Raw genomic sequence first — 26658 nt, forward strand, 5'->3', positions numbered from 1 at the left:
GCCAATTTAGTGATCTAATCTTATGCTTAATGTCTCCAACTACATGTACAACCATAAAATCATCAACAGACAGAACATACGTCATTCATATATTGCTCATATCATCACAATTAGTATCATGCAAATCAACACAACAAGCATAAACATCAAGCACATAAGATAAGTAAGTTCACTACCTTGTACCATAAGCTTTCCTCTTGCTTTTCCTTTGACTCCCTTGACTTACCAAATGATGAATCCCTATTTTATCATAGATTTGTATATATATTTTGGGGATTTATTATAAATCAAGGGCTTAATTGCAATAAGTGTCAATAATTTGAGCTAACAAGAAATTATATAAATAAATGCTAAAATGGGTCTAATTATTATGTTTTCTTAGTTAAACTAATCTACATAAAGGTATTTCTACTTTCTTGTGTGTTTTAGGGTAATTAGGAGCTTTGAATCTAAGCTAGACTTAAGACACTATTACAAGGTGATAATGGATCAAGAAAGGTGGGCTTTGGGGTCCAAACAGATTGGAAAAAAACGTAGGTGTTGAAGAACCAATATATTTTAGAGCTTTAAGGATGCATCTAGGCCAACTTACAACATAGTTAGGGCCCATACATGTTAACTTATCATGTATACATCTCAAATGGGGCCTAACACCTCCATTTAAGTCTAAATAGCATCTCTTTCGTGGCCCTGTTGCTCAAAAATGTGGCTCGCCATTAATGAAGGGTAGGAAGGTGATTTCACAAGGTTTTCTTTTTGATCAAGTCAAAGAAAGTGCTACGTCATTAATGAAAGGCAATTTTGGGATTGTAAAATTAATTAAAGGAGGAATTGTTAATATCTAGTTAGAGAATATCCCAAAATATCTTCTTTAAATTAATTATCATCCTAAATCTATATTTGAATAAGTGAAAAACTCCTACTAAATCCTCTTACTTTCTCTCTAAGTCTTCCTTTTTAATTATTTGAATTATCCTACACCCTTCCTACTTTTCACATTGTGCCAACTAACCTTCTCATTATCCTAAACCTTAATTCAAATCAACTTAAGTCATCTTTTATCTTAATTCAAATATCAATTTGATGACTTATTTTCTAAACTAAGTCAAGAGATAAAAATCCTATCCTCTTCCGTCCAATCCTTTTGACATTTTTCAATTACTATCATTTTAGTTTCCTAGGTGATTATTTTAGATTATTTGCATAGTATAATTTATTCAAAATATGTAATATTTAAATAGATTATCCTAGGATTTATTTGAATTGTATGAAGATAATCATGAAAAATCAAGAAAGGTATGAGGAGGCTAAATCATTCAAAGATCAATAGTCCAGATAAAATAAAGATCATAATCTTTATCCTATAAGGAGGCAAGAAGGGGGTCAACCAAGGCTATAAAAAGAGGTCCAAGGGCAAGGAACAGGACACATCTTCTTTTCTTACTCTCTACACTCCCCACAAACATTCACTAAGGTGTCCAATTCTCTCTATTTCATCTCTATATTTTTGTTTTCTTTCTTTACCAATATGATGTGTTCTAGCCATATGAGTGACTAATCTTCTTGTTCTTGAGGAGAGATGTTGTGGCTTGAGTCCCATGATTTAATCTGGATAAGTTGTAACTAGAGTTTTTAATTTTTCATATGTAAGCTTTTATGATTTCTTAGTTTTAGGTTTTGAAACTCTTATATGTAGTTCTTTTGATTATTAATGTGAATTTCTTTTTCAGTTATAATTTGTGAGCTTATTTATAAGTCCTTTTTCCTCTCATGATTATTTCATCTTATTCTAATATGTTATTTGTAGGGTTGCATTAATAGTTATGAATTAAGTTTAGTGCTAGCTTACTTTTCAAGAATACATCATTTGAATATTCTTGTTTTGAGGAACAAATTATAATTGTAATTGAATTTCACATGTTAAGTGGTTTTGAAAATAATTATTTAGTTGATATTTATACACTAGTTCTAGGTATAGATATTAATTAAATAGTTATGAACTACATGTTTACCTGGGGTTTATATTTTGACTTAGTACACTTCTCTTTATAAACTCTTATTAACTTTTTAGACCAGGATAGCCACACATCAATTCTTGGGAAGCTCATCTTACTGGTAGAGTTTTTCTTATTTACTATCTCTCATTTTTATGTTCTCTTTACTTTCGTGTTTACCTTAATTTAAAATCAACATTCTCTTCTACTTGTTATTCCTCTTTAATCATGTAACCCAACTTAAAAGTTGTTTTAAAGCCAAGCTTTGACTCCACAAGAGACCAACCTGGGGTTAGCTCCTATACCACATAAGGTTAATACTAGTAACTTATTTAAAGCGCTAGCGACAAGTGCGATCGCCAACGATAAGGATTTTTAGTCAATCCTACACAAATTTTCATGTAGAATCCAAATATGAGCTTGGATTTATGAAAATAAAATTTCTTCCCTTCCAAACTATTTTGGTTGAAAGGTAGGATTATAAAATCCTAACTTTCCAACTTTGATTCCAATTCTTCTAAAGCTTATCCTTTAGGTTTACCTTACACAATTTTTTATTTTAAACCTAATGGAAGTGTCAAAACTCACAAAATTACATCCTAGCGTATTGTTACAGGTTTGGCCGAACAGTACCCTTGGATTCCATATCATACAAATTTTCCAATTTCAATACAATACCACTTAAATCAAGCTATAATCAATGACTTTAAACCAGGTTTAACATCAAAATCATCCTCCCCCAATCATGACTCAATTCGGCCAGCATCTTCCCTTAGAGGAATCAATATTTTTCAAATACCAAATTCAAGAAAACATAGCATAATACAAGGTAGAACATCAAACTGACCTTGTATTCAAGTTTATGTACCAAAGTAGTGTGCTTCTCCTTGATTGACCTTTAAGAAGCCAATTTCCAAGAGCTTCCCTATGCTTGGCTAAAATGTGTGCTTGTGAGGGAGGGAGATGACTATTTATAAGTCAAGCTCTAATTGTTTGCCATCCAAGGTCACACTAATTATAATGCTTGGGTACTAACTTGTCAAAGCTTCTTACTTAATTTTCATCCTTAAAATAAATCCAAACTAAATTGATTTTCTAAAGTTAAAATCCTATCCATCCTTGATTTGACAAGTGGCATCATAATTCTCTCCATTCATAGCTTGACAAGTGGTACAATGTGGGCCAAGTAAAAGTCAAGAAGACACTTTATGCTTTAACAGTATACTTTACACTGAAAATAATTCATATTTCACAATTACAATATCCTGGGTACTGTAATTATTTTTTGTCAGATCTATAATACATTCTTATAATTTTTCTCTTCCCAAAATGCTCTTCTTTGTTACCATCACAATTTTCTATCAATGGTAAAGAAGAAAACTATTTTAATTACCATAGTAATTTCTTTACACAGGGAGATATTTCTGGAATTTCTGAATATTTAAGAGGCTTCTTTCTACTTCATAATCTCTTATAAATCCTAGGAATACCTTGTAAATTTTTTTGGGATTTAATTATCCTCAAAAATATTCATTTGGAATTTTCCAAATAAAAATCCCAAAATAGCTTAAATGGCCCTTAAATTCCTTTATAATTTTTCTAGGGGTATTTTGGGTATAAACCTACTTGTACAATGTCATATAATTCTCAAGGCACATTATCCTTATTTTTTTCTCAATTTTCTAATGCTCTGAAATATTTCTAATAATTAATTTTTGACCAATTTTTCTTGATTAGTCAATCCTCCATAATTACTAAAAATTCCATTAAAGCTACTGCAGGGGTATTTTCATCATTTATCTTTATCAAAAGGCCTCTATACATCATATCTCATTTTCTAGAATTTTTTGAAAATTTTCTGTATACTTTTCATAATTACCCCCATTGGTCTATAATTTTCTGAAATTACGGTTTTGCTCTTGCTCGGGCTCAACATCATGAATCATCATTTTGAGGCTTGTACCCTAACCTTAGGCCTATACTAAACCCATTTTTCCTTTCTAAGCCCTTAAGACTTCTCTGGAGCCCTTGACTTTATTTACACTTTGTCCCTAGAAACTTTCTCACTTTATAGTTTAATCCCTATTCCCGTTCTAGCTTCTTTTTGCATCTTTTGGGCCTTCTGCTTAAAAGGGCTTGGTAGCCTATCTTCTTTAAACTACTTTTTGGGCTTCTAAGCCTAAAAATTTGGATGTGACAATTTTTAAAGCTTTTGCCAAAAGGCTTTTAATAACTAGGGCTGAGCAACGGGCGGGTTAGGCAGCCCGACCCATAACCTATAGCCCTCCTGTTTAAGGTTACACGGGTTCAGGCTAGCCCTTACCCATATGTAGCTCGTTTAAGCCCATTGTTAAATAGGCTGGGTTAAATAGGTGGATTTATGTGGGTTAAGGGCAACCTGTTTACAGATAAAAACAATCTGGATTCTTAAATTTAAAGACATTAAAACCATCATACAGGATAACCTAGCCATAATTAATCAAAGTCCATATTCTATAGCTCATAATTAATCAAAGTCCATACTCTATAGTCCATATAATCACAATCCATCATGCAAAATTTTGAATGTTCAAACTTTAAGCAAAGTAACCATAAGTATAGAAATCTAAAGGGTTAATCATCATTCATCATCATCATCACTCATCTTATCATCATGATCTTCTTCTTTTGCTTCAGAGTTACTTGAGGAGGTAGCTGCATTTGGAGCTAGTAACTCTTTCTTTACAAAACAAATAAAAGAAATTCATCAATTCATTAATATTTAATAAGAAGAGAAAATAATATAAATTGAAAATATGATTGAAATTTGAATACCAGTAACAATATTTGTACTCTTAGTAAAATTATTGAGTTCCAGGTCATTGAGTTTTGGGGTATTATTGGATAGCCAATTTTGGACACATACGAGTGCCTCAACTATCTTTACAAATAAAGAACTCCTAAATTATCTAGTACTCGACCCCTAGTACTAAAAATTGATTCAGAAGATACTGTAGAGACAGGCATATCTAACAAGTCACATGCTATTACACTAAGAACTCTATACTTGGAAGCATTTACTTTCCACCATGCCAAAACATCAAATTTTGGATCACGGAAACCACCTAAATCTGCCTGAAGATATTCATACATCTTAGAAATTTTCTTTGCATTAACAACAATGTCTGCAGTGGCCAGGAACTTTTGAAATGTAGAATCAATATCATCATGAAATAGCATGTCAATGTCATCTCCAACTCCAACACTATCATGTAGTTCTTGTTGCTCCACTGTTGATTGAGATTTAGATGCTTCACCATGATCAACCTCAACAACACTAGAATAGTGATCATATAATCGATACAAGACATCCATAGTCTTTTTCAACATGGCTTCATGCTTTGTAGGTTCAAGAAAAATGCCTTCAAAAGCAATCTTAACATATGTCATCTTGAATCTAGGATCAAGGATCATTGCTATGATCAATAGTGGATTCATTTTTTCTACTTTTTCCCAATAATTATCATTTTTTGTTTGCATTCTTCTTGCTATGTCACTCAAGAGATAGTAGTCACTAGCCGCATTTCAATGAAGATGAGTCTGAATTGCAACTTTATGCTGAAAGCATGTGCTTGTTGTCATAAAATTTGATCCAAAAAATTTGAGGGTCTTAGCATAGAACAACCTCCAAAACACAAGAAACTTATTGGCAACACAACAACCATATGAACTAGGTGGTTTAACTGTACTCCTTATCGATGTTGTGTCAATAACATTAACATTATCACCGTCATCATCATAATTTAGGGAATCACCATGTTAGCTTGAATCTAGTTTAACTTTTTTCTTAAAATAATCCTTGTAATCTTGATCTTCTTCTTCCCGTAATAGGAAACAAACAATTAGGAATTATCAAATGAAATTGACATGAAGTGAAAATAATACAAGTATAATGTGAAAAATACCTTGTGGGGCAATCCAAGGTTAACAAACCCTTCGAATCAGTTTTTTCTTTTTCAACAAGCTCTTTGAACTTCTGTAACCTACCTAGAGAAGATCTAACAAGTTTAATTGCATGTCGAATGAGTTTAATAGACTTATTTGTTTCCTTCAAACCTTCACCAATAGTCAGATTTAAAATATGAGCTACACACTGCATTTGTAGAAAATCTCCATCACACATTAAACCATTCCAACTCTTCAACCATTTCTTCAGATATGCAATTGCAGTGTCATTAGAAAAAGCATTGTCAATTGTAATTGTGAAGACTCTTTCAATGCCCTAATTGAATAAGCAATCCTCAATTTGCTTACCATTGTATCCCTTTGTGATTTTCAATGACGCAGAAATTCAAAATCTGTTTTTTGCAAAGTCTAATCCTCACCAATCCAATGTGTAGTCAAACACACATAGTTGGAGTTTTATATTAAATTCTAACAATCAGTGGTAAGGGACACAGCATTTAGATCACTTGAAATTATTTTTTCAAACATTTTGCTTCCTCCAAATACAATTAGTAACAATCCCTAGCAATTGTCCATCGTGATGGCATCTGAAACCTAGGTTCAAACTCTTGCAAAAGTTCTTATAAACCATGCCCTTCCACAACTCAAAAGGCAAGTCATCCTTTATAATGAACCTTGCAAGAGCCTTTCTACATTGTTCTTGATTGAACAAGTAATAAGATTGAGATGATTGAGAAGAAATAGTAGCAAACATAGTTTGTGACTTGGTCGCTTTGTTTGGGTTCTTAGGACACTTTTCAAAATGTTGCCATAGCTGTTGTGTCCCATTTTTAGTTGGATGACTTGCATAATCTATGCCACAATAATTACACTTCTCTAGTTCAGATGTTAATGCCTTTTTCTCTTCATTGGTGGTGCTACTTCTTTAGCATCTTGTCTCTCATTATTATTTTTGCCATGTTGAACAATAGTACTTGGATATTTGGTTGGAACTTCCACATTTTCCTCTACAACAGTCTTACTTTTGACATTTTCTTGCTGACTTTGTGCCAATCCTCAATTTCCTTCTCAATCCAGATCAAATTTAACAAAAATAATAATAGGAGAAACAAAAATAATCATACTCTCCCAATTTTCCTAAAACAAAACCAATTTTCACTAAAACATAATTGAAAAAGAAAAACATGCAGCATGAAAATAGTTTAGCAAGAGCAACAAAAGTAATGAAGAATATCGAAACACAAGAGAAAATAACCAAAAAAAAAGATAGGAAATGTAATTTTATTGCAATCAAACTTGATAAATAATTCCGCAGTAGAAGCAAATCTAAACAAGAAAGCAGAGCAATGTTCAATGTTCATCGGCAGCAACCCAGCAATCAGACAATAAATGTTAGCAATTCAGCAAATACAAGTATATAAATGTCTATGTCAATTGTCGACCAAGGAGGAGCGAACTGATAAGAATAAAATGAAATATTGAAGTGGAAGATTTGAAAGCTGAAACTTACCGCATGAGAGACTAAGAGATTGAGTTGGGAGGTTGGGAGAGGCGACCTTGCATGAGCTGTGAGAGGCTGAGAGATCGAGCTGGGAGAGGGATAGGGACTTCATGGTGGCAAGGAGAGAGGGAGAGGCCAAGAGGGGCTGTGGTGCTGCACCTCTACGTGACCAGAGCTGGAATGAGGTCTGAGAGAGGGGCAACTCTATAAGAGAGTGTGAGACTGTGTGGTGACTGTGGGTAGTAGTGCTTAAGTATAGTGATGGTGAGCTGGTGAGTGGTGAGGCATCAGGCGTGAGTGAGGCAGTGAGCACTGAGCATTAAGCAACTCTACAACTGCGTGGGGACTGGCCGACTGGGGACATGGGGTGGGTGTTTGTTTAGGACTTTAGGTGACTATGACATTGGACTATGGAGGACAGTGGACAGTAGATCAAACTTGGAGACTGAGAGGCGAAAGAGACAGATTGGACACTGGATAGCCTTGACTAACTGAACTAGGCTTGTATTTGATGATTTGATCTCTCTTTTTTTTAATTTAAAAAAAAACCTAAATGGGCAGATACTGGCAACCCATGCTTGTGCCCATAGCCCGCCCATTTAAGTTGTGAACTCGCTTGTTTGAGTCCACCCGTTTATTTTCTTTTCTCTTTTGAGCTGGCTCAAACGGGCCTAATTTTTATGTGTTGCCGACAGGCGAGCGGGTTCCAAGTAGCTTGTGTAGCCCTAATAACATCTTGCCCATTTTAGGGTAATTCTGGTACTTCTAAGCCTATAATTTGGGATGTTACACATACGGTCCAAAAAATTATTATAGATTATTTTTTTAGAATTATTTTTATTATTGTCTAGACTAGCAATATAGATAATCAGTCTAACAAGTATTGATTTTTTTAAAATAATATTTCTAATACTTTTTAATTGGTTTTACAAACTCTCAACTTAAAAAGTATATTTCAAATTGGTTGTATATAAAATTGATATAAAAAAATCTATCGATATTTGTAAAAATGCCACTAATCATATTTTTTGAGCTATTTTTTCAATGACTAGACTAAAAAGATAGTTTAAAAAACTTTTTTTCCTTAATTTCAGTTATAAATGATAAAGATTTCATTAAAAGTTTTTAAATTATAATATGAAATATAAAGTTGAATGAAATTATGAAGTGGGGATGAAATGAAAATATAAAAAGAGAGAATTATAATGAGATTTTTTGAAAGAAAAATAGTTATTAAAAAGTTTTAATAACAACTTAAACAGCTTGTAATTATAAGTTTTAAAGTAAAAAATAATAATTTCTTAAATTTTTTTAATTATTCTTTTTTTTTTATCTCAGTGTAATTCTCCCATATAAAAAAGACAACGGAAGGGACAGCTCAACGAAAAATTAACAAGATTATTTAAAATTAAAAAGGGGAAATTGGCATGAAGATAATTTTCTCGGGGGTTTGAAGTCCCTTGCACCAATGATGTCACGGCGCTATATATGGTTAAGTTTACGAAAATAGAAAAGCATTGAGCTCATGTTTTTGATTCTCTGCAACAGACGGAGCGGTGTCTGTGTCTAGGGTTTTCCTCTCTTGCCCCGGATTTCAATTCAGACAGCCGCTGTTGCCGACGTCATTCCATGACCCCCAGCGTCATGAAGCTCACCGTCAAGACTTTGAAAGGAAGTCATTTCGACATCAGGGTTCAACCTTCAGACACTGTTAGTAATTTCACTTCCCATTCGGCTATTACACGTTTTGTCTCTGGGTTTTAGCTTCCAATATCTTTCATTTCCCCGTTTTTCCGGCTAGAAATACAATTCCACAGCGTATTCTGCGTTCTGTATGATTTGTTAATTTGTTTCCGAATTTAGGAATTGAAATTGTTGAGTTTGAGTAGCTCAAAATCATTATTTTTTTGTTTAGCTAATTGTGGATTAAATATTATATCTCAAGTTTTCAGCCGATGCAACTGTGAATCCCCTGTTCTTTAGCTCGGTTATTATTTGCATTGTATCTATCAATGTCGTATTTTGTATTCTTTAGATGGATATTTGAGATGGGAAGTTGCTTGGTATTGTGTTGACTTGTCTTTTCGCTAGTTTCCTAATTTACGCAGAAATCCGTCTTTTTACTCGGTGAATGGTGAAGCTGAGAGTACCAATCAATTTAGTTTAATGCATTCATCATTGCCAGACTGTATTTGGTCTGTTTTAAACATAACCGAGACACTTTATAGGGTTGTTTGGGTTGATGGTTGATGGTTGATGGTAGAATAATAATTTCTGTGTTGTAGATTAGCTGAAATTTCACCTTTTCCCCTTGAAGGTCATGGCTGTGAAGAAGAATATAGAAGATGTACAAGGAAAAGATAATTACCCATGTGGACAGCAGTTGCTTATTTTTAATGGCAAGGTTTTGAAAGATGAAACTACACTAGCGGAGAACCAGGTCGCTGAAAATGGATTTCTTGTTGTCATGCTTAGCAAGGTATCTTTCTTTACTAATATAAGTTTTCAGCAAAATATTAAGTTTCAACCTTATGCTGTTTTGTGTAGAATTCAACCATCAAGATGGTGCTTAACATTGTTTGATGGATTGATTACTGATGTCTTTTTTTAGAGCTTTTATGTTTTGATTTTTCATTTCATTCAATTTAAAATATCATTTTGTGATCCATGACCAACTAACAAGCTTACTGTTTTGTTTCGTCCTAGAAATATTACTTGACAATGTTTAAGGGCTGAATCAGAATCATAGCAAAGCATTCTGTTTGGGCCCAAAGTGAGAGGAATGTAAAATTTTGACCAAATATTGCCAACCCATTGATTAGTTTCTCAATTATTATAGACTTCTCTTATTAGCTAGTGGTGGCAATTAGATACAGCCAAATGGTGCAAAAGTTGAGATATAAGATGGTGCTTTAGTCTTGAGGCACTCCTGCCTAATGGGGTCAGTCTTAAGGGAGAGTTCTAATGGCTTACGTTACATCAACTAATGTGGTTATGAAGTCATTCCACTAAACATACCGTTGCATCGTGTGGCATAAGTGGTGGTGTTGTTATTGTAATGTTTTTCTGATGCTAAAAACTACTGTAAAGCCAGCCTACCCAGCTGTCAATTCTGTAGAACATGGTAATGCCAAATCTAAGTCACATTAAGTTTCTTAGGGCCTGTTCGGATTAGAGTTGGGCAAATGAGATTTTGAATAACTGAAATTTTTCTAAGTTATTTTGATTTCAAGTGATTATTAATAATTGTAATTTTTGTTTGGTATCTTTTTTCTGAGAAAATGATTTTGAAGGATTGAATCTGTTTGGATATCATTTATTAGAATCACTTTTGGATGTATACTTAATAAAAAGGTTATGGTTATGACTTTTATGAAGTTCTTTAAATTTTCATAATTTGTATTTAATTTAAATAATTGCGGATTATAATTTAATGAATGACATAATATTAAAATGATTTTTTTTAAAAAGATTTTAGTATGAAGAAAAATTGTTGTTTTCAAGTAAAGTGCGTATATTGAATAAAATACAACATATTCCAAATAAAAGATATACTAAAATAAATAATATAATTTAAAGTTATTAGCAAAAGTAATAATGGAACTAATCAAATCGAGACTGAGAATTTTGTGATTTGGTTGAGAAATAACAAAAACAAGGTGTTGAAAATATCATTGAAAGGGAATGGGACAAGAGAGGGGTAAAATAGAGAAATTGTTCTTGTGCAAGGGGTCCATTGCGATTTGTGAAATGCAAAAGCATTTCCTTATCACCTTTGCTAAATTTGCGATGAAGAGAAAATCCTAATCGACTATGATATTACTGAAATGATCCAAATGGTAATTTTTGGGTTTTATAATTGAGAGAGGAGAGCAATTGTTTTAATCGGTGTATTATTACTGAAGCAGTAAAGTACATTATATAACTTGCTAAGATACCTAAATCTAGGATAAATGACTAAATCAAAGAGATCTATCCTAATCTATCTGATAAATCTAATCAGACTGATAAACTGAATACAAAGAATGGACTTAATAAATAAATAAAACACAGCTTATTGGGCTTGGGCTTTGTCTTCCAACACTCCCCCTCAAGTTGGTGAATAGATGTCAATCATTCCCAGCTTGCTCCTTAGTCCTTCAAATGAGTCTCTGGGCAATGGTTTAGTAAACAAATCTGCCACTTGATTTTTGGTTCGGATGTAAGTTAAGTCAATGATACCACCTTCAATCTTTTCTCTTATGAAGTGTCTGTCAATTTCAACATGCTTTGTCCTGTCATGATGCACAGGATTTAGGGCCATTTCCATGGCTGATTTACTATCACACCAAAGTTTTATTGGCCCAGTATGCATTAGTCTAAGTTCTTTTAGAACTCTAATTATCCAGATTCCTTCGCAGACCCCAAGGGCTAGTGCCCTTAGTTCTGCTTCGGCACTGCTTCTGGAAACCACTGGTTGCTTCTTACTTCTCCAAGTAACCAGATTTCCCCATAAGTAAGTGATGTATCTAGTAGTGGACCTCCTATCTAGCAAGGACCACCCATGATCTGCATCTGTGTAAATCTCTATTCCTTAGCTTCTCCTTTCCTGAAGAATAACCCCTTTCCTGGATTCATCTTCAAATATTTCAGAAATCTATATACCGCTTCCATATGTTGTTCTTGTGGTTGATTCATAAACTGACTTACGACTCCCACGGCGTAGCTTATATCTGGTCTTGTATGAGCCAGATAGATGAGTTTTCCTACCAATCGTTGGTATCTTCCGGTGTTAACCGGTATCCCATCCTTGTATTCTAAATTGCAGTCAGTTTCCATGGGGGTTTCTGCCGGTTTGGCTCCAAGCATACCAGTTTCTTGCAACAAATCCAATGTATATTTTCTCTGAGAGACATTTATTCCTTGTTTGATTCTACTAATTTCCATCCCAAGGAAATACCTCATCTGTCCCAGATCTTTCATCTCGAACTCAGCTGCCAATGATCTCTTTAACCTTCTTACGGCACCTTCATCATTTCCTGTAATCACAATATCGTCTACATACACTATCAGGATGGTTATTTGATCACTAACATGCTTTATGAAGAGTGTGTGATCTGAGTGCCCTTGTGAGTATCCCATTCTTTTTATGGTCATCGAGAATCTTCCGAACCAAGCTCTAGGGGATCGTTTCAACCCATATAATGATTTCTGGAGTTTACAAACCTTTGAGCAATTTGTTGAATTCTTCAAGCCAGCAGGTATCTCCATATATACTTCTTCCTTAAGATCCCCATTCAGAAAAGCATTTTTCACGTCTAGCTGATAAAGTGGCCAGTCTAGATTGGCTGCTATTGATAAAAGAACCTTAATGGTGTTGAGCTTAGCTATCGGGGCAAAGGTTTCTTGATAGTCAACCCCATATGTTTGTGTATATCCTCGAGCTACAAGTCTTGCTTTATATTTGTTTATACTTCCATCTGGATTGTACTTGATTGTGAAAACCCACCGACACCCCACGGTCTTCTTTCCTGTGGGTAAATCGGTAATTTCCCATGTTTCATTCTGTTTCAATGCTTCCAATTCTTCATTGATAGCATGTTTCCAATTAGAGTTACCAATAGCCTCTTGAAACGTCTTAGGTACTCTCTCACTGGATAAGTTTGCTACAAATGTCTGCATTCTAGAAGATAATTTATCATAGGAAACAAATCGACTGATGGGATGCTGAGTACAGGATCTTACCGCTTTTCTGAGAGCAATTGGCCACCCAAGTTTTTCAGGATCTAACATTGAATTGGAGATTTGGTTATGCCTCGGAATGTGAGAGACTCTATTATTTTGCTGCTCTTCTGCGAGTTGTTCTTCTTCATCATCAGTTTCAGTACTACCTTCTTGGTCCATCCCTGTATTCACCTCAACACTATTTTCCAGATGGCTGTGATTTTGTTGAGTAGAGGAAGCTTGTGGGTTTGGATCTTCAGGTTCGGGTTGAATAGAGGAAGCTAGGTTTTCAGAAGCTTGTGGGTTTGGATCTTCAGGTTCAAGTTGAATAGAGGAAGCTAGATTTTCAAAAGCTTGTGGGTTTGGTTCAGGGATGTCTAGGATTGTTTGAGCAGGGACATTCAAAGTTAGCCATTCTTCAGTGTCATAATTCTCCCCCTGAATGGGTAACTTGGGATAGTATGCATCTTCTTCGGAGAATACGGCATCCCTAGTAACATAAACTCTTCTGGTTGTGGGACAATAACATTTATAACCTTTCTGGGTAGGAGAATACCCAAGAAAGATACATTTTAAAGCTCTTGGTTCAAGTTTGTTGCTATCATCTTGATGTATATATACTACACATCCAAATACTTTCAAGGGAATGTCTGAGACTAGGGGTGAATCTGGGTAGGTTTCAAGAAGTTTTTGAATGGGGGTTTGATAGTTGAGTATTTTTGTGGGCATTCTATTGATTAGGTAGGCTGATGTGAGAATAGCTTCTCCCCAAAATAGGTTTGGAACATTCCTGGCAATCATAATGGCTCGGGTGACTTCTAGGAGATGTCGGTTTTTCTGTTTAGCTACCCCATTTTGTTGCGGGGTGTATGTACACGAGGTTTGGTGGTGGATTCCTTGCTGGTCAAGAAATTCCTTTAAGGTTGTGCTGAGGTACTCTCTTGCATTGTCACTTCTTAATATCTTGATTGTCCCTTGGAATTGAGTTTTCACAAATGTGTGGAAACTTCTAAAAATGTTAAAAATTTCCGATCTTTCTTTCATCAAGTATACCCAAGTTACTCGAGTATGATCATCAATAAAGGTAACAAACCACCTAGCGTTAGAGGTTGATTTAACTCTAGCAGGTCCCCAAATATCACTATGTATTAAGGTAAAGGGTGCAATTGGTTTGTAAGGTTGTTTGGGATAGGAAGTTCTAGTTTGTTTTGCAAACTGGCAAGTTTCACAAAGAAAAGGAATTGAACTTTTATTTAATAAATCTGGAAATAAGTGTTTCATATAGTCAACACTGGGATGGCCTATCCTAGAGTGCCATAATAATACATCCTTTTTTGAAGAATTTGAACTAAACAAAGCCTTGCCCACATGTTTATTGGTGATCCTTGAGCCTTCAAGATAATAGAGTCCATCCTATTCTTTAGCAATGCCAATCCTCCTCCTTGTTGTCAAATCCTGAAAAACACACCCGGTATCATCAAAAAACACTTGACAGTGATGATTTTTAGTTATTTTACTCACTGATAGCAAATTACATGCAAGTGCTGGGACAAATAAAACATTTTGTAATTCTAGTTATCAGAAATCTTGACAGTTCCAACACCACAAACTTTGGAGAAGATTCCATTAGCAACTTTCACTTTAAGGTTCTCATCACGACAATACTTTATAATTCTGAACAAAGCTTTATTACCCGTCATATGATCTGTAGCTCTCGAGTCAACAATCTAAGTATTATCACTGGTTGCCAATGCATTTAGGGCTATAATAGAATTACCTGACTTCACCAGATTTGCTTTAGGGGTAGAGGTAGAGTTATTATGCTTCTCAAGAATTCGTCTGAGTACTTGTAGTTCTTCTCGGCTAAGAGTTTCTCCATTCTCCTCATTCTCGTTGGTCACCACAGCATACCCCCTATTCTCCGGTCTTCGTTTTTGTTTCAGATTTGCTGGTTTGCCGTGTAATTTCCAGCATATATCCCTAGTATGACCATTTTTGTTGCAATGGTCACACCATCCTTTGGAGTTCTTCTTTCCTCTCTGATCTGATCCATTGTTACCATGTACTGCTAACGCTGAACTCTCAGAGGGTGCAGATACACTCAGGGTGAGTCGTTTTCTGCTTTCTTCACATCTGACCATATTGAAAGCTTCGAACAGCGATGGCAGTGGCTTCATTCCCATAATTCTTCCCCTTACGTCATCAAACATGTCAATGAGACCCAAGTAAGCAACTCCTCCACATATTACTTCGTAATCCGTTCACTTCTGAAACCATTCTATTAAGAACTCATAGGTTCGTTCTTTTTCAACCAGTTCCCTATATAGTTGGGCATCACTGCTGCACTTCCATTCATGGACATCAAACATGTCCAACTGCTGCCACAAGCGTGTGAGAGCAGTATAATATTGTGTCACTGTGATGCTTCCTTGTTTCATCTCTCTCTGTGCCTTTTTGATTTGAAACAGAGCAGTAGTATTCTCCATAGCTGAGTATGTTCTTTTGGCAGCATCCCATATCTCCTTTGCCGTCTTAGCAAGCAGACAGCCTTCACTAATATCTACTGTCATGGAGTTATATAACCAGGTCATCACCAGATTATTTTCAGCAAACCAAGTATCATATTTTGAGTCATCAAGACTTGGTTGTGGGGCCTCCCCAGTTATGTATTTTTCTTTTCTTCTGCCTCGTAAGTACATCAGGACACTTTGAGACCACTGTAAATAATTACTTCCATTCAACTTGTGAGCGACCAACATCTGAGGCGTCTCGGTGGTCAATCCAGATTCTATTCCCATTGAAGGAGAAGAACCCGTGCCCGATGCAGAAGAACCCAATGCAGAAGAAGAAGATGATGGTGCTGTACCTACTGTAAACGCTGATGAAGGACGCCTCATTGTGCCAAACAGAGGTGGAAATCCTCCAGATTCCATCTCGTTTACGTCGGGTTCACCAGGTAGCACGAATATGATCGTGCCTTTGTGCAACTCGGTCTCAATCGGGTTCACGTCGGGTTCACCAGGTAGCACGGATATGATCGTGCCTTTGTTCAACTCGGTCTCAGTCGCTCACTCAAATGTGATCAGATTTCTCGGCTGTTGGCGTTCGCCAATTCAGATGCAATCACTGGGTCTTCAGTTGCTCAACCCAGACGTGCTCACTCGGTCTTCAGATGCGATCACTGGGTACTGGGTCTTCAGTTGCTCAACCCAGTCGTGCTCCCTCGGTCTTTAGTCGCCAACTTCAAATGCTTCTATCGTCGGTCTTCCTGCGACCAGATTGCCTGGTCCTAGTCGCGAATAAGGACGCGACTTTCACTCTCTCCGATTGGTCCTAGTCGTGGTTAAAGCCGCGACTTTCACTCTCTCTCTCGGTCGCCAGCTCTGATACCAGGAGAGAGGAGAGCAATTGTTTTAATCGGTGTATTATTACTGAAGCAGTAAGTACATTATATAACTTGCTAAGATACCTAAATCTAGGATAAATGACTAAATCAAAGAGATCTATCCTAATCTATGTGATAAATCTAATGAGACTGATAAACTGAATACAAAGAATGGACTTAATAAATAAATAAAACACAGCTTATTGGGCTTGGGCTTTGTCTTCCAACAATAATTACTTTTGGCTCCTAAATGTGACTATTTTGGCTTCCACCATTTTTCAAATGGGCACTAAATCTAATTGATATATAAACAAGATAAGAGGAAAGCAATTGAAATAATAGGCAAGCCTCTATTTCCAATCAAGTATGCCATGGCAGTTTATGCTTCTATTTATGCTTCTATTATGTTAAAATCAACTTGGACATTACTGTAATTGGTGATTGTGTTACTTCCTTACTAGCAGATGGACTTTTTTATGTTATCGACATGATCATTGTATTTGAACTCGTAGTATTTTTGTGGATTCTTTGTTGCAAGTATTTGTGTCATATAAACTAAGGATAATCATAATGAACTTTCAACGACCTTTTGGCACTTTTAAGGGAATCCATTGGTTGTTGTTATTGATGTTGTTATTTACCATGAATTTGTTGCCCTAGTCCTAAATTGTGAAATTTTCTATTTCTTTCCATTTTATCACAGGGGAAATAATAATCATTAAATGTAAACCTTTTGCCTATATTCTTTCTCCTTCTCCCTTTCCCTCCCTCTTAGAACTTTGAAGAAGTAATATGGCTATGTCATTTCTACTCTTCCATTTGTTCAAATTTGATAAATTCACTTCTTTTTCAATAATTGCCCTCTTAATTGTTTACTCTAACTTTGTTTGTGTTTTGGTTTGTTCATTTGTGAACATATTTTTACATGATTTACCAATTTTTTAAGCAGAGTAAAACTTCAAGTTCATCCGGGGCTTCATCCACTCAGGTAGGATTGTCACTCATTTTCATTGTATTTAGGCATTTGATTTCTCTATCTCGTCTTCGCTATTTGAGATAGTGATTATTCTTGCTTGTGTTAGCCTATTAACAATCAATGTTCAACTACGTCAACCCAAAATTCCACTCCTCCTATACCTGAACCCGAACCCGAACTTGCAGTACAAAGTACTCAGTGAGTTTTTCATCCTCTAGATGATTTATGTCTTATTTATGCCTCATTTGCTTTTTAAGTTATTCTTTTCAAAAATAACTTTGGCTTTGTAGGGCTACAATAAACAATTCATCAGGGGCAAACGTCATAGCTACAAAGTATGGTTCATGAAATTGTCTCTACTTTTGCTAATCTATTGAGTTAACTCTACCAAGCTTGCCTTACATAATGTTAATACATTCTATCATTAATTGGTTACTAATTACTAATAAAGGAATGCTAACAAGAAACTACCTTTTAATTGTGTTGGAAATGGGATTTAAGCACAAAGGTAGAGTAGGGGTGCAAAACATGTGGGATAAGGGAATTTTTGGTATTATGGATTGAAATTTACAATAGAGAATGCTATATGGAGAGGTGGCTGTAGAGAGGTATGGAAGAGATGGTGAGTGAATTGGGAGAGTTTTGGTTCCTCGAATGCAGTGAGGGATAGCATTTCTTGTCTGTGATATGCTCCATAGGACTTATCCTCTATGGAGAAACTTTTCATCAAATAATACCTATTTTCTAAAGTTATATCCATCAAGTCAAAGGTATCAAAGCATTTCTTTCTTGGGAATGGTCAGCAGAAGAATGGAGAATAGACTTGTTGAACTTGAAGCTCGCTCACTGCAAACTAAGCAAAATGGTGAACTCTTGGGTGGAGACATGGCAACTATCATGAGATGTTGTACTTTGAACTTTTTAATGGCAGAATTAGTTATAGAACTCCAAGCTACCACATGCTCTGCTAGGAAGGAGAAATAATTAGAAGACTTGGCAACTTTGAAAGTACCATACTTAGGACCTGAGGTCATTGAAATTGGGAATGGTAGTAGTGGTGGGGACACTGATGTCCCAAACTACCGTAAGCTTGATCTACCCCTATTTTCAGGCACTGAACCACTTGGTTGGATCTTCAAATTGGACATTATTTCAAGTTTAGCGAGGTAGCTGAATCAGCCAAACTTGATATGGTTGTTCTTTGCTTTGAAGGACGTGTGCTCAACTAGTTCCGATGGAAAGAGGTACGCTCTCTAATGTCAGAATAGAAAGAGCTGAAACGTGATTTAATTCACCATTTCCATCCTTCTCAATGTGGGAATGCCTATGAGATGCTCATAGCTAATGGCAACATTAGAGTGTGCTGAGTATATTGAACGATTTGAACTACCCTCTGTTACCTTGAGAAACTCCAACGAGGTGTTCTTGATTGAGGCATTTTTGAATGGCCTGAAGCTGGAAGTCAAGGCAGAGCTTTGTTTGCTCCATCTTCATATGCTATTAGATGAGTTGGATATGGTGTTAAGATAGAGGATTGAAATTGGGTATTGAGCAGCATTGTTGATCTATGAGGAGTTGGGCATGAACAGGTTTGGGTTAAAGACAATGAAATGGGTAATTAGATTTACCCTATCTGACTTCGCTCTCAGTAAGACTCGGCCAAAGCCACTTTCATACTTGCATCTTCTTCATTCTCGACTAAGCCACTAGACTCGATGACAGCAAACGACGCAAAGAAGGTCACAATTGCAATCACTTATTCTGGCAAAGTAGACCCAAAGAGGTTCATCGGTGCATAAATCAAATGTTTCTATGAATTGGGGCTTTGCTTCAAGCGCGACGAAGTGCAAACAAGGCTGTCGATGCAAAAAGAAGTAGCTGCAGGTCTTGTTTCTTTTATAAGAATCACCAATAGGGGGTGAGAGACATCTTGAACGAGGAGAACTATCTAAAACATCTTTAGAACCATCACCTGAATCGGCTACAACATCTTTCTCTTGACCCTGAGGACAAGTCCAATCTCACAGTGGGGGTAATGTCGGAAATGGGCCCTCAGCCCAAAGGTGGAATAGGAGTGCAGAATATGTAGGATAGGGGTGCTTTTGGTATTATGGGTTATGGATTGACAATGATAGTAGAGAAGACTATATAATGTGAGAGATGGTTGTAGAGAGGTATGGAAAAGGTGATGGGTGACTTGTGAGAGTTTCTATGCTTCTTGAATGCACAGTGGGGGATACCTTTTCTTTTGTCTAGGATATGCTTTGTAAGACTTGCACTTTGTAGAGCAGCTTTTTATTGAATTCCACCAAATTGTTATTTGTACATTCTAGAGTAAATATCGTCACATATTTGAACTTGAGAAAGCATATCATTTGGCTTGTTTTTTTTTTTTTAATTACTGTTTACTGTTGAGGTTTGTCATTATCTCTTTAGTTTAGTGATTTAGTGATAGGCATATTTCTTCTAAACTAATTATGCGTTGTGAAATTGATCAAATAATATGAGGATCCTTTTCTGGTTGTATAAAAAAAAAAAAGAGGATTATTACGTTTTGAATTCTAGTACTTTTATCAATTGTTCCTTCTGTATGGATTGCTCAATTTACTATAATTTGAGGATTTCAGTTCAATAATCTCAGTGAGATGCTTACTAACTTCGATTTATGGTGTTCTCTGCTTCTCTACTATGCATTAAGTATAAATACCGGTGAATTGAGCAAAAATAGGGGTTCATGACAACTGTACAAAATAGATTAAAATTTAATACGACATGAAATCTTGGTTTTAGGAAAGTATGCAGGTTATTGTATCTTGAAAATCTTCTTGTAATGCTTCCTGTTCAAACTTGGTTACAGATGATTCTAGAATGGTAATCTTTGTTTTCCTTTCCTTTGTCTTTAACTAACTGGCATAGTCTTTGGTCATTGCCCCTTTCTAGTGTTAGCTTATTAAAACATATGAGCGGATTAATTTTGCAGTGTGCCTGTGGATACTTATGGCCAGGCTGCTTCAAATTTAGCTGTTGGTGGTGATCTTGAGCGGACTATTCAACAAATCATGGACATGGGAGGTGGCAACTGGGACAGAGAGACAGTTATACGTGCTCTTCGGGCAGCTTATAATAACCCAGAGCGTGCTGTGGATTACTTGTATTCTGTATGTCTCTGCTGCCCATGTCTAAATCTGTTAAATTTTATGAATTTAAGTAATGCAGTTGTTCTATGTTAAGGGAATCCCTGAAGCAGCAGAGGTTGCCATGCCGGTTCCTCATTACCCAGTCAGTCAGACAACTGAAACAGGTGGGGCCACTGCTGGAGGTGTTTCCGGGGCACCTAATACTTCACCATTAAACATGTTTCCACAGGTAGAACTCATGATTGTGCATTGATCAACTCTCTTGTTATTTGCATCTCTGCTGCTGCTGGTTGTGCTCTATCTTGTGCTGAAGTTGAAACTCTTGTAGGAGACAATTTCTGGTGCTGGAGCTGGACTTGGATCTCTGGAATTCCTTAGAAATAACCCGCAGGTTAGTTTGCTGTTATATTAATTGTAGTGCTTCTGATCTTTTGAACCATTTTTTGTCATGCAAATCTAAGGCAGGAAAATATTTAATTTATATTTCCAGCTGGTATTCAAGAAGATTTTGCACAGTTCAATGGTAAATTTGACATTAAGACATTACAGTTAGGTTGAATTTTGAGATTATCCGTGTATAATTTCTATATATACGGTGGAGATTATGCGAGAGTCAAATTAGGACAATTAGTTGACCTCATTTTTGTTCATTGACATGATGTCGAGTGGGACAATGAAGTTCAGGGATATCCATAGGAAAAGCGATAAATTTCATTCCTTGATTTTTCATCTAATTCAACCCCGCTTGCATATTGGGGAAAAATTCAAGAACGAAGGAAAATATATGGTGGCATCTAGATATTCATTATACAAATGACATCTTTTCTGCATGTATGGATGGCAGTGCCTGTGCAACATCTTGCACATTTTGATTTGGTAGTTCTTCACTATCTGTTTCTTTCTGTGCTTTCAGTTTCAAGCATTGCGATCAATGGTACATTCTAATCCTCAAATTCTGCAGGTATTTATTTTCTTGATTACCTATCTGTCTTTTGTTCTGTAAGTCTCGTCCATGTCTAAAGAACAAGACACTTTTCATTGCAGCCTGTACTTCAAGAGCTTGGAAAGCAGAATCCTCATCTATTAAGACTTATTCAGGAGCATCATGCTGAATTTCTCCAGTTAATGAATGAACCCATGGAAGGTTCTGAAGGGTAAGTATATTGTCATATATGGTCCCGGACTTGGTGCCATCCCAAGCTTCTGTAAGTTATATTTCTTGTCTGTTGACCTCTTTGCCATCTATGATATGTAGCATGAAAGTGATTATTTTCCATATGTCGAAGGGTTCATTTTCTTCCCTTGAATTTGTAAGCTCGTTGAGCTGTTGGACTTTGGATTTGAGGAAAAAAAAAAAATGTCTTTTGCATCAGTGACATATTTGACCAGCCTGAGCAAGATATGCCTCATTCCATCAATGTGACTCCAGCGGAACAGGAGGCAATTGGAAGGGTATGCCAGTCTTCATTTTCTTGACTTTGGATCCCTTCAATTGAAGGATTTCTCATTTGACTCAATCTTTAAACCTGGACTGTCCAAATCAGACAGTGGATCAGGTTCATCATTGCACGATTGAGTGAAGTGGGGATTGCCCCAATGGGGTTCAAATCCTGTATTTCTTAAATAAGTGCTCATTAGTCCTTTTCACTTCCCTGACTTTCCCTTCTAATTTTCTATGTTTGCTATTGCTGTTTGCTATTGCTTCCTACTTACGGTTTCTAGCTCGAAGCAATGGGATTTGATAGAGCCTCAGTCATAGAGGCATTTTTGGCATGTGACCGTGATGAGCAATTGGCAGCCAACTACTTACTTGAGAATGCTGGAGATTTTGAGGATTGAATCACTAACACTGATTTTCAGTTTTCTTCTTCCAAATGTGTCTTCCTCGGCAAATTGAATCAGGAAGAGTTTGTACTTGGATGATCCACTTGTTTTCACTGAATCAGTTTGAGTATTGCAAGTGGTTTTAGAATCCAGTTTCTATGACAGAAGGCTCAAGGTGTCTTCCCTGAGAAATAACCAAGGTCAAAACTGATGTTGATAATTATGATTTTATGCATTAACTCATTAGCATTAACTTTGTGTATTGCAGTTTGTGCTACAGCTTTTTTTAATTTGATCATGTATTTTTCCCTCTTTGTTGTTTCCGTTAGTCGAAAGGGGTATTTATTGGATTGTATTGCTGCTGAGTAATCCTATGCTTGATTTCACGTGGCCCAGAGTTTCAAATTCTTCATCATTCATGCTGTCATACACGATTCAGGAAGTAGAAGTTTGTCGTTGAAACAGTTCTAGGTGTTTCCAAGTTCAGTGGTTTGGGTCGTAATAAGATCATAATGAAGCTACCGACAATAAATCAATATGCGATCTGCGTACCTTCAGCGACAGTGAAGCTGCTACGAGCCGCATCGATGTTGTTTTGGACCTCTCTCGGATCTTTTCTAAAGGAAAAATAGCAGAAAAAGGATTTCTAAATTAAAAAATTTCCACATAGACGTTTGAAGAAGGCAAATTCTTTTTTAATCACTTTTGATCAATTAGGGATTTTCAAGTTTACTAAAATAATCAAATTGTCCTAAATAATTTTTTTTTCTTAAAAAAAAAAAAAAACAGAAGCAAGCGTGGGCTCATTTTCTTTGTTGTTCCATGGTTTAAGCCGTCAAAGAAGAGAGAAGAGATGAAAAGAGAAAGCCTCTCCTGCTCCAAATTTCACTGTCAAGGAAGAGAGAAACTGTGCCTTTGTGTTCCGCTGCTCGCCGTCGAAGAAGAGAAGGATGTGAGGGTTTCATTGTGCTCGACTGCTCCTCTTTTCTATTCGTTGGTAGTTATCGTAGGCTTAGATTGTGCACGCATTTTGAAATCACAAAAAGGATTGGGTTTGTTTGTTTGGATGAAATTTGTCTTATCTGGCAATGGTGTCTTTGTATTGATGGCTGCTTTTTACGTTGCTAATAATATTAGGTTTGCACAATTGGTTCAAGGGGGATGGATAATGATTGCCTTGGCATGTGGTCCTCTATGTCTCTATCCATCTCCCCAAGAACATGAGCACGTGCGAGTTCAACTGATTAAGAAATATCTTATTGTGCTATAAACAAATAAATTTTTTTTTTTTTAGAAGATGAAACTTATAAATAGTTACTATGATAAATGTGTGGTTTATCTCAGTAAAGTATAGGTATTGATTTGCTAGTTGAATGGAGTATATTTTATTTTGGGAAGGCTTTTCCTTTTGCTAGTGCAAGTATCATTGAATTCCCTTTCATGGAAAGGGGTTAAGAGAAAAGAAGAAACATGTTAGAGTGAACCTATTGCCAGCCCACATCAAGAGTTTTTCTATCCCATTACACTAAATGATACCTTGTGTATATTCTTCTTGTGGTAGTCTTGAAAAAGGAGTTTGGTCTTGTTTCATTGATAAAGAGTAATAAAAATCTTTCTCCACTTAAAAGTCCAATAAAGTATAACTTGTTAGCTATTTCATTAATATTTGAGAATAAATGTAAGATTCATAAGGTGTTTGTCACATCCGATAATTTGGTAAATAGGAGTAAGGATATTCCTAGATACTTAAGGACTAGAATAATAGGAAGAAATCAGAGGACACAACTCTTAACATTATGTTAGTGTTGAGGCAAAAGTATAATTTCCAAGAAGTTGTAGGCATGTTTATGTAATTTTGAAAAATATGTTAGAAATCCCCAAAAATTATGGGATAATAATGGAAATTGGACAGTATATTAATTTCAAAAAGGTAGAATTTTGATGAAAAATATTTATTATGAATTTCCAGTCAGTTTTAAAAGCTTGACTAATTAAGAAAAATTGGTCAAAAATTAATTACAGAAAAATATTTTTGATGCTCAGAAAATTGAGAAAAAATAGGGATAATGTACCTTGTGTTATGAATATTATCAAATGTGGATGTTCATCTTCCCTTCCTCCTCAACTTCCTCAACTCCCACTACTCTATTACTTCTTCACTATGTCTTTAATCTTGTAACTCACCCCCACTTACATTTATGTGGTTTATTGTCCACTATCTATTATTTAAGTACAAGTATAACTTATGTGTAAGGCTATACCTATAAATAGGGCATGCCATTGTATTGTGATAAAAGTGAAGCAAGTGAAGGAATACAATATTATCCTCTCATTTTCTTGTCTACTTCTCTTCTTCAATCTACTTTCATTGTTGGGTTAATTTCATAACACGTTATCAGCATGATACTCTATCGTCAGAGTTCATGGCTTCTAGTTGATACACGTTTATGTTTTGTTCGTTGAATGAAGATAGTTTGATCCGAGCAGTTTGGTAAGATTTCTCCAATTTATTTAGAAGAAATGGTGGTTTTTATTTTTATTTCTTACTTTTCTTATATTTTTATGATTCTATTATCTTTATACCCATTGATTTGCTATGAAGTTTATTTTCATCAATGACATTACTATATATGATTATTATCTCCAATATTACTTAATTGTTGTATTAGAAAGTAAAATGTTAAACATATAAATAAATGGCTAATAGTCATTGTACTCTTGATTTTGTGATTAGATGGTCACGAGCCACATCACGTTTTAATGATTCTTTGATAAAAGATCATCTTGTGGTTGTAACAGATGGCATAGCAAGATTGTCATAATTTGATAATCTATATCAAAGTCCTAAAGATTGATGGTTTAAAAAATTAAAAATACAAAAAGAACTTCGTAGTTTTGAAAATTTTGTTATGGTTCTGAAGACTACTATTTAAGAAAAAAGATGGTGTGCTATTGAAAGCAAGGAATATATCCATAAGAGTGATAAAGAGTATGATCACATTGTATCAGTGGAACTGATAACTAAAAAGGCAATAATCTTGGGTTTGACTATTGAATCATAACAGAAGAATTAGTAATAGCCCTATGATCAATATGATAAAATTATGAACAACTGTAATAATATAACCAAAAGTCATATAGACAAATAGGTATCAATTCATTGAAAAGAAAATGTTAAAAAAAAATGGTTGTGGAATCAAAAAGACCATGTGATATTATAAAAATATCGAAGATAATTCTAATGCCTAAAAGAAATAAGTTGTGAAGAAAGATAGATGCCCAAAGTATATATAAAAATAGAAAACATATAAGTATATGCCTAGAGGCTATATGTATAATGTTTAATTTTTATCAGTCTTTAAATTTATTGTGATTTGTGAGAAACAAATTGTTATAAGAATTTGATATTGTGATGTTGATAAGTGTGTGATAAACTAAATAGATCACATAGACCCAAAAGTTACTAGTTACATTTTGTTTATTTATATCTTATTTATATGATCTGATTCAATATTAGTTTTGAATATTTTAAATGTCTATAGTACCTTAATCAATATTGAGAAGTTTTGAACGTTAAGTTTTATTTGTACTTTATTTTTAAAAGTTCATTTTAAATGTTCTTCTACATTTTTGTGTGTTCTCTATATGTGTTGCAAGTTAAATCTGTGATACTCATAATTATTTGTTATTATGTTAATGATATATTGAAATAGAGTTGTCTCTCATATTCCTCTTAAATTATATAGTTCTTGAAGAACTAGATACAATAGTATTAATATAGTTCCAGAAAAACTAATGTTGTTTTTTTTATGAGCATACAAAGTATATATGAATTATGAAGTACTTGGGCTTCCAAGCAAAAGATAGGTTATTGACCTTAACCTATCATATGCTCATAACTGTTTATGAAATATATGAATCAAGGAATCATGTTTGAATGACTCAATCTTGAGGGAAAACTGTTGGAATATAAGTATGAGTTGATAGTGGATATATTTTTCATATCAATTTCATAAATGGATATCATCAATCATATACTATATTAAAAAATTTATTATTGGTAATAAAACATGGTGCAGTAAACCAGAAGTTTACTGATATAATTAGATTTATTATTGGCATGACTTGTTTGATCATCTTAAACTATATGTGCAACAAATTATTGAAAATTATGTATTGATATCCATTGAAAA

At 35.1% G+C, this 26658-nt stretch overlaps 2 protein-coding genes and 1 long non-coding RNA gene across 6 annotated transcripts; 1 reads left to right on the forward strand and 2 right to left on the reverse strand.

The window, feature by feature from the left end:
- Window positions 1–4395: 4395 nt before the first annotated feature.
- Window positions 4396–7574, reverse strand: LOC114749631 (uncharacterized). The gene is made up of 2 exons (XR_003740571.1): window positions 7450–7574; window positions 4396–4713 (listed from the first exon to the last, which is right to left on the reverse strand). It is a non-coding gene; the product is annotated as an uncharacterized LOC114749631 (long non-coding RNA).
- LOC114749627 (zinc finger BED domain-containing protein RICESLEEPER 1-like) lies at window positions 4856–5640 on the reverse strand. Its single transcript, XM_028938153.1, has 2 exons — window positions 5210–5640; window positions 4856–5179 (listed from the first exon to the last, which is right to left on the reverse strand). The coding sequence occupies exons 1-2, from the start codon at window positions 5511–5513 to the stop codon at window positions 4917–4919; spliced, it is 567 nt and encodes a 188-aa protein (XP_028793986.1). The 5' UTR covers window positions 5514–5640; the 3' UTR covers window positions 4856–4916.
- A 1380-nt stretch (window positions 7575–8954) lies between the features above and the next one.
- LOC114749597 (ubiquitin receptor RAD23b) lies at window positions 8955–22860 on the forward strand. Of its 4 annotated transcripts, none has more exons than XM_028938141.1 (12): window positions 8956–9150; window positions 9726–9919; window positions 17478–17516; window positions 17611–17702; window positions 17795–17839; window positions 20485–20662; window positions 20736–20870; window positions 20970–21032; window positions 21555–21602; window positions 21686–21795; window positions 22015–22093; window positions 22364–22860. In XM_028938141.1, the coding sequence occupies exons 2-12, from the start codon at window positions 9761–9763 to the stop codon at window positions 22478–22480; spliced, it is 1065 nt and encodes a 354-aa protein (XP_028793974.1). In that variant the 5' UTR covers window positions 8956–9150; window positions 9726–9760; the 3' UTR covers window positions 22481–22860. The 4 variants fall into 4 exon arrangements, with proteins under 4 accessions (XP_028793968.1, XP_028793974.1, XP_028793953.1 ...); XM_028938120.1 differs by having other exon boundaries at window positions 9758–9919; XM_028938135.1 differs by lacking the exon at window positions 21555–21602 and having other exon boundaries at window positions 8955–9150; window positions 9758–9919.
- The last annotated feature ends 3798 nt before the right edge of the window (window positions 22861–26658 follow it).

This window comes from Neltuma alba, unplaced genomic scaffold (genome assembly GCF_004799145.2).
Source record: "Neltuma alba isolate B1F8T4 unplaced genomic scaffold, ASM479914v2 tig00000984_pilon, whole genome shotgun sequence".
Taxonomy (NCBI): Eukaryota; Viridiplantae; Streptophyta; class Magnoliopsida; order Fabales; family Fabaceae; genus Neltuma; species Neltuma alba.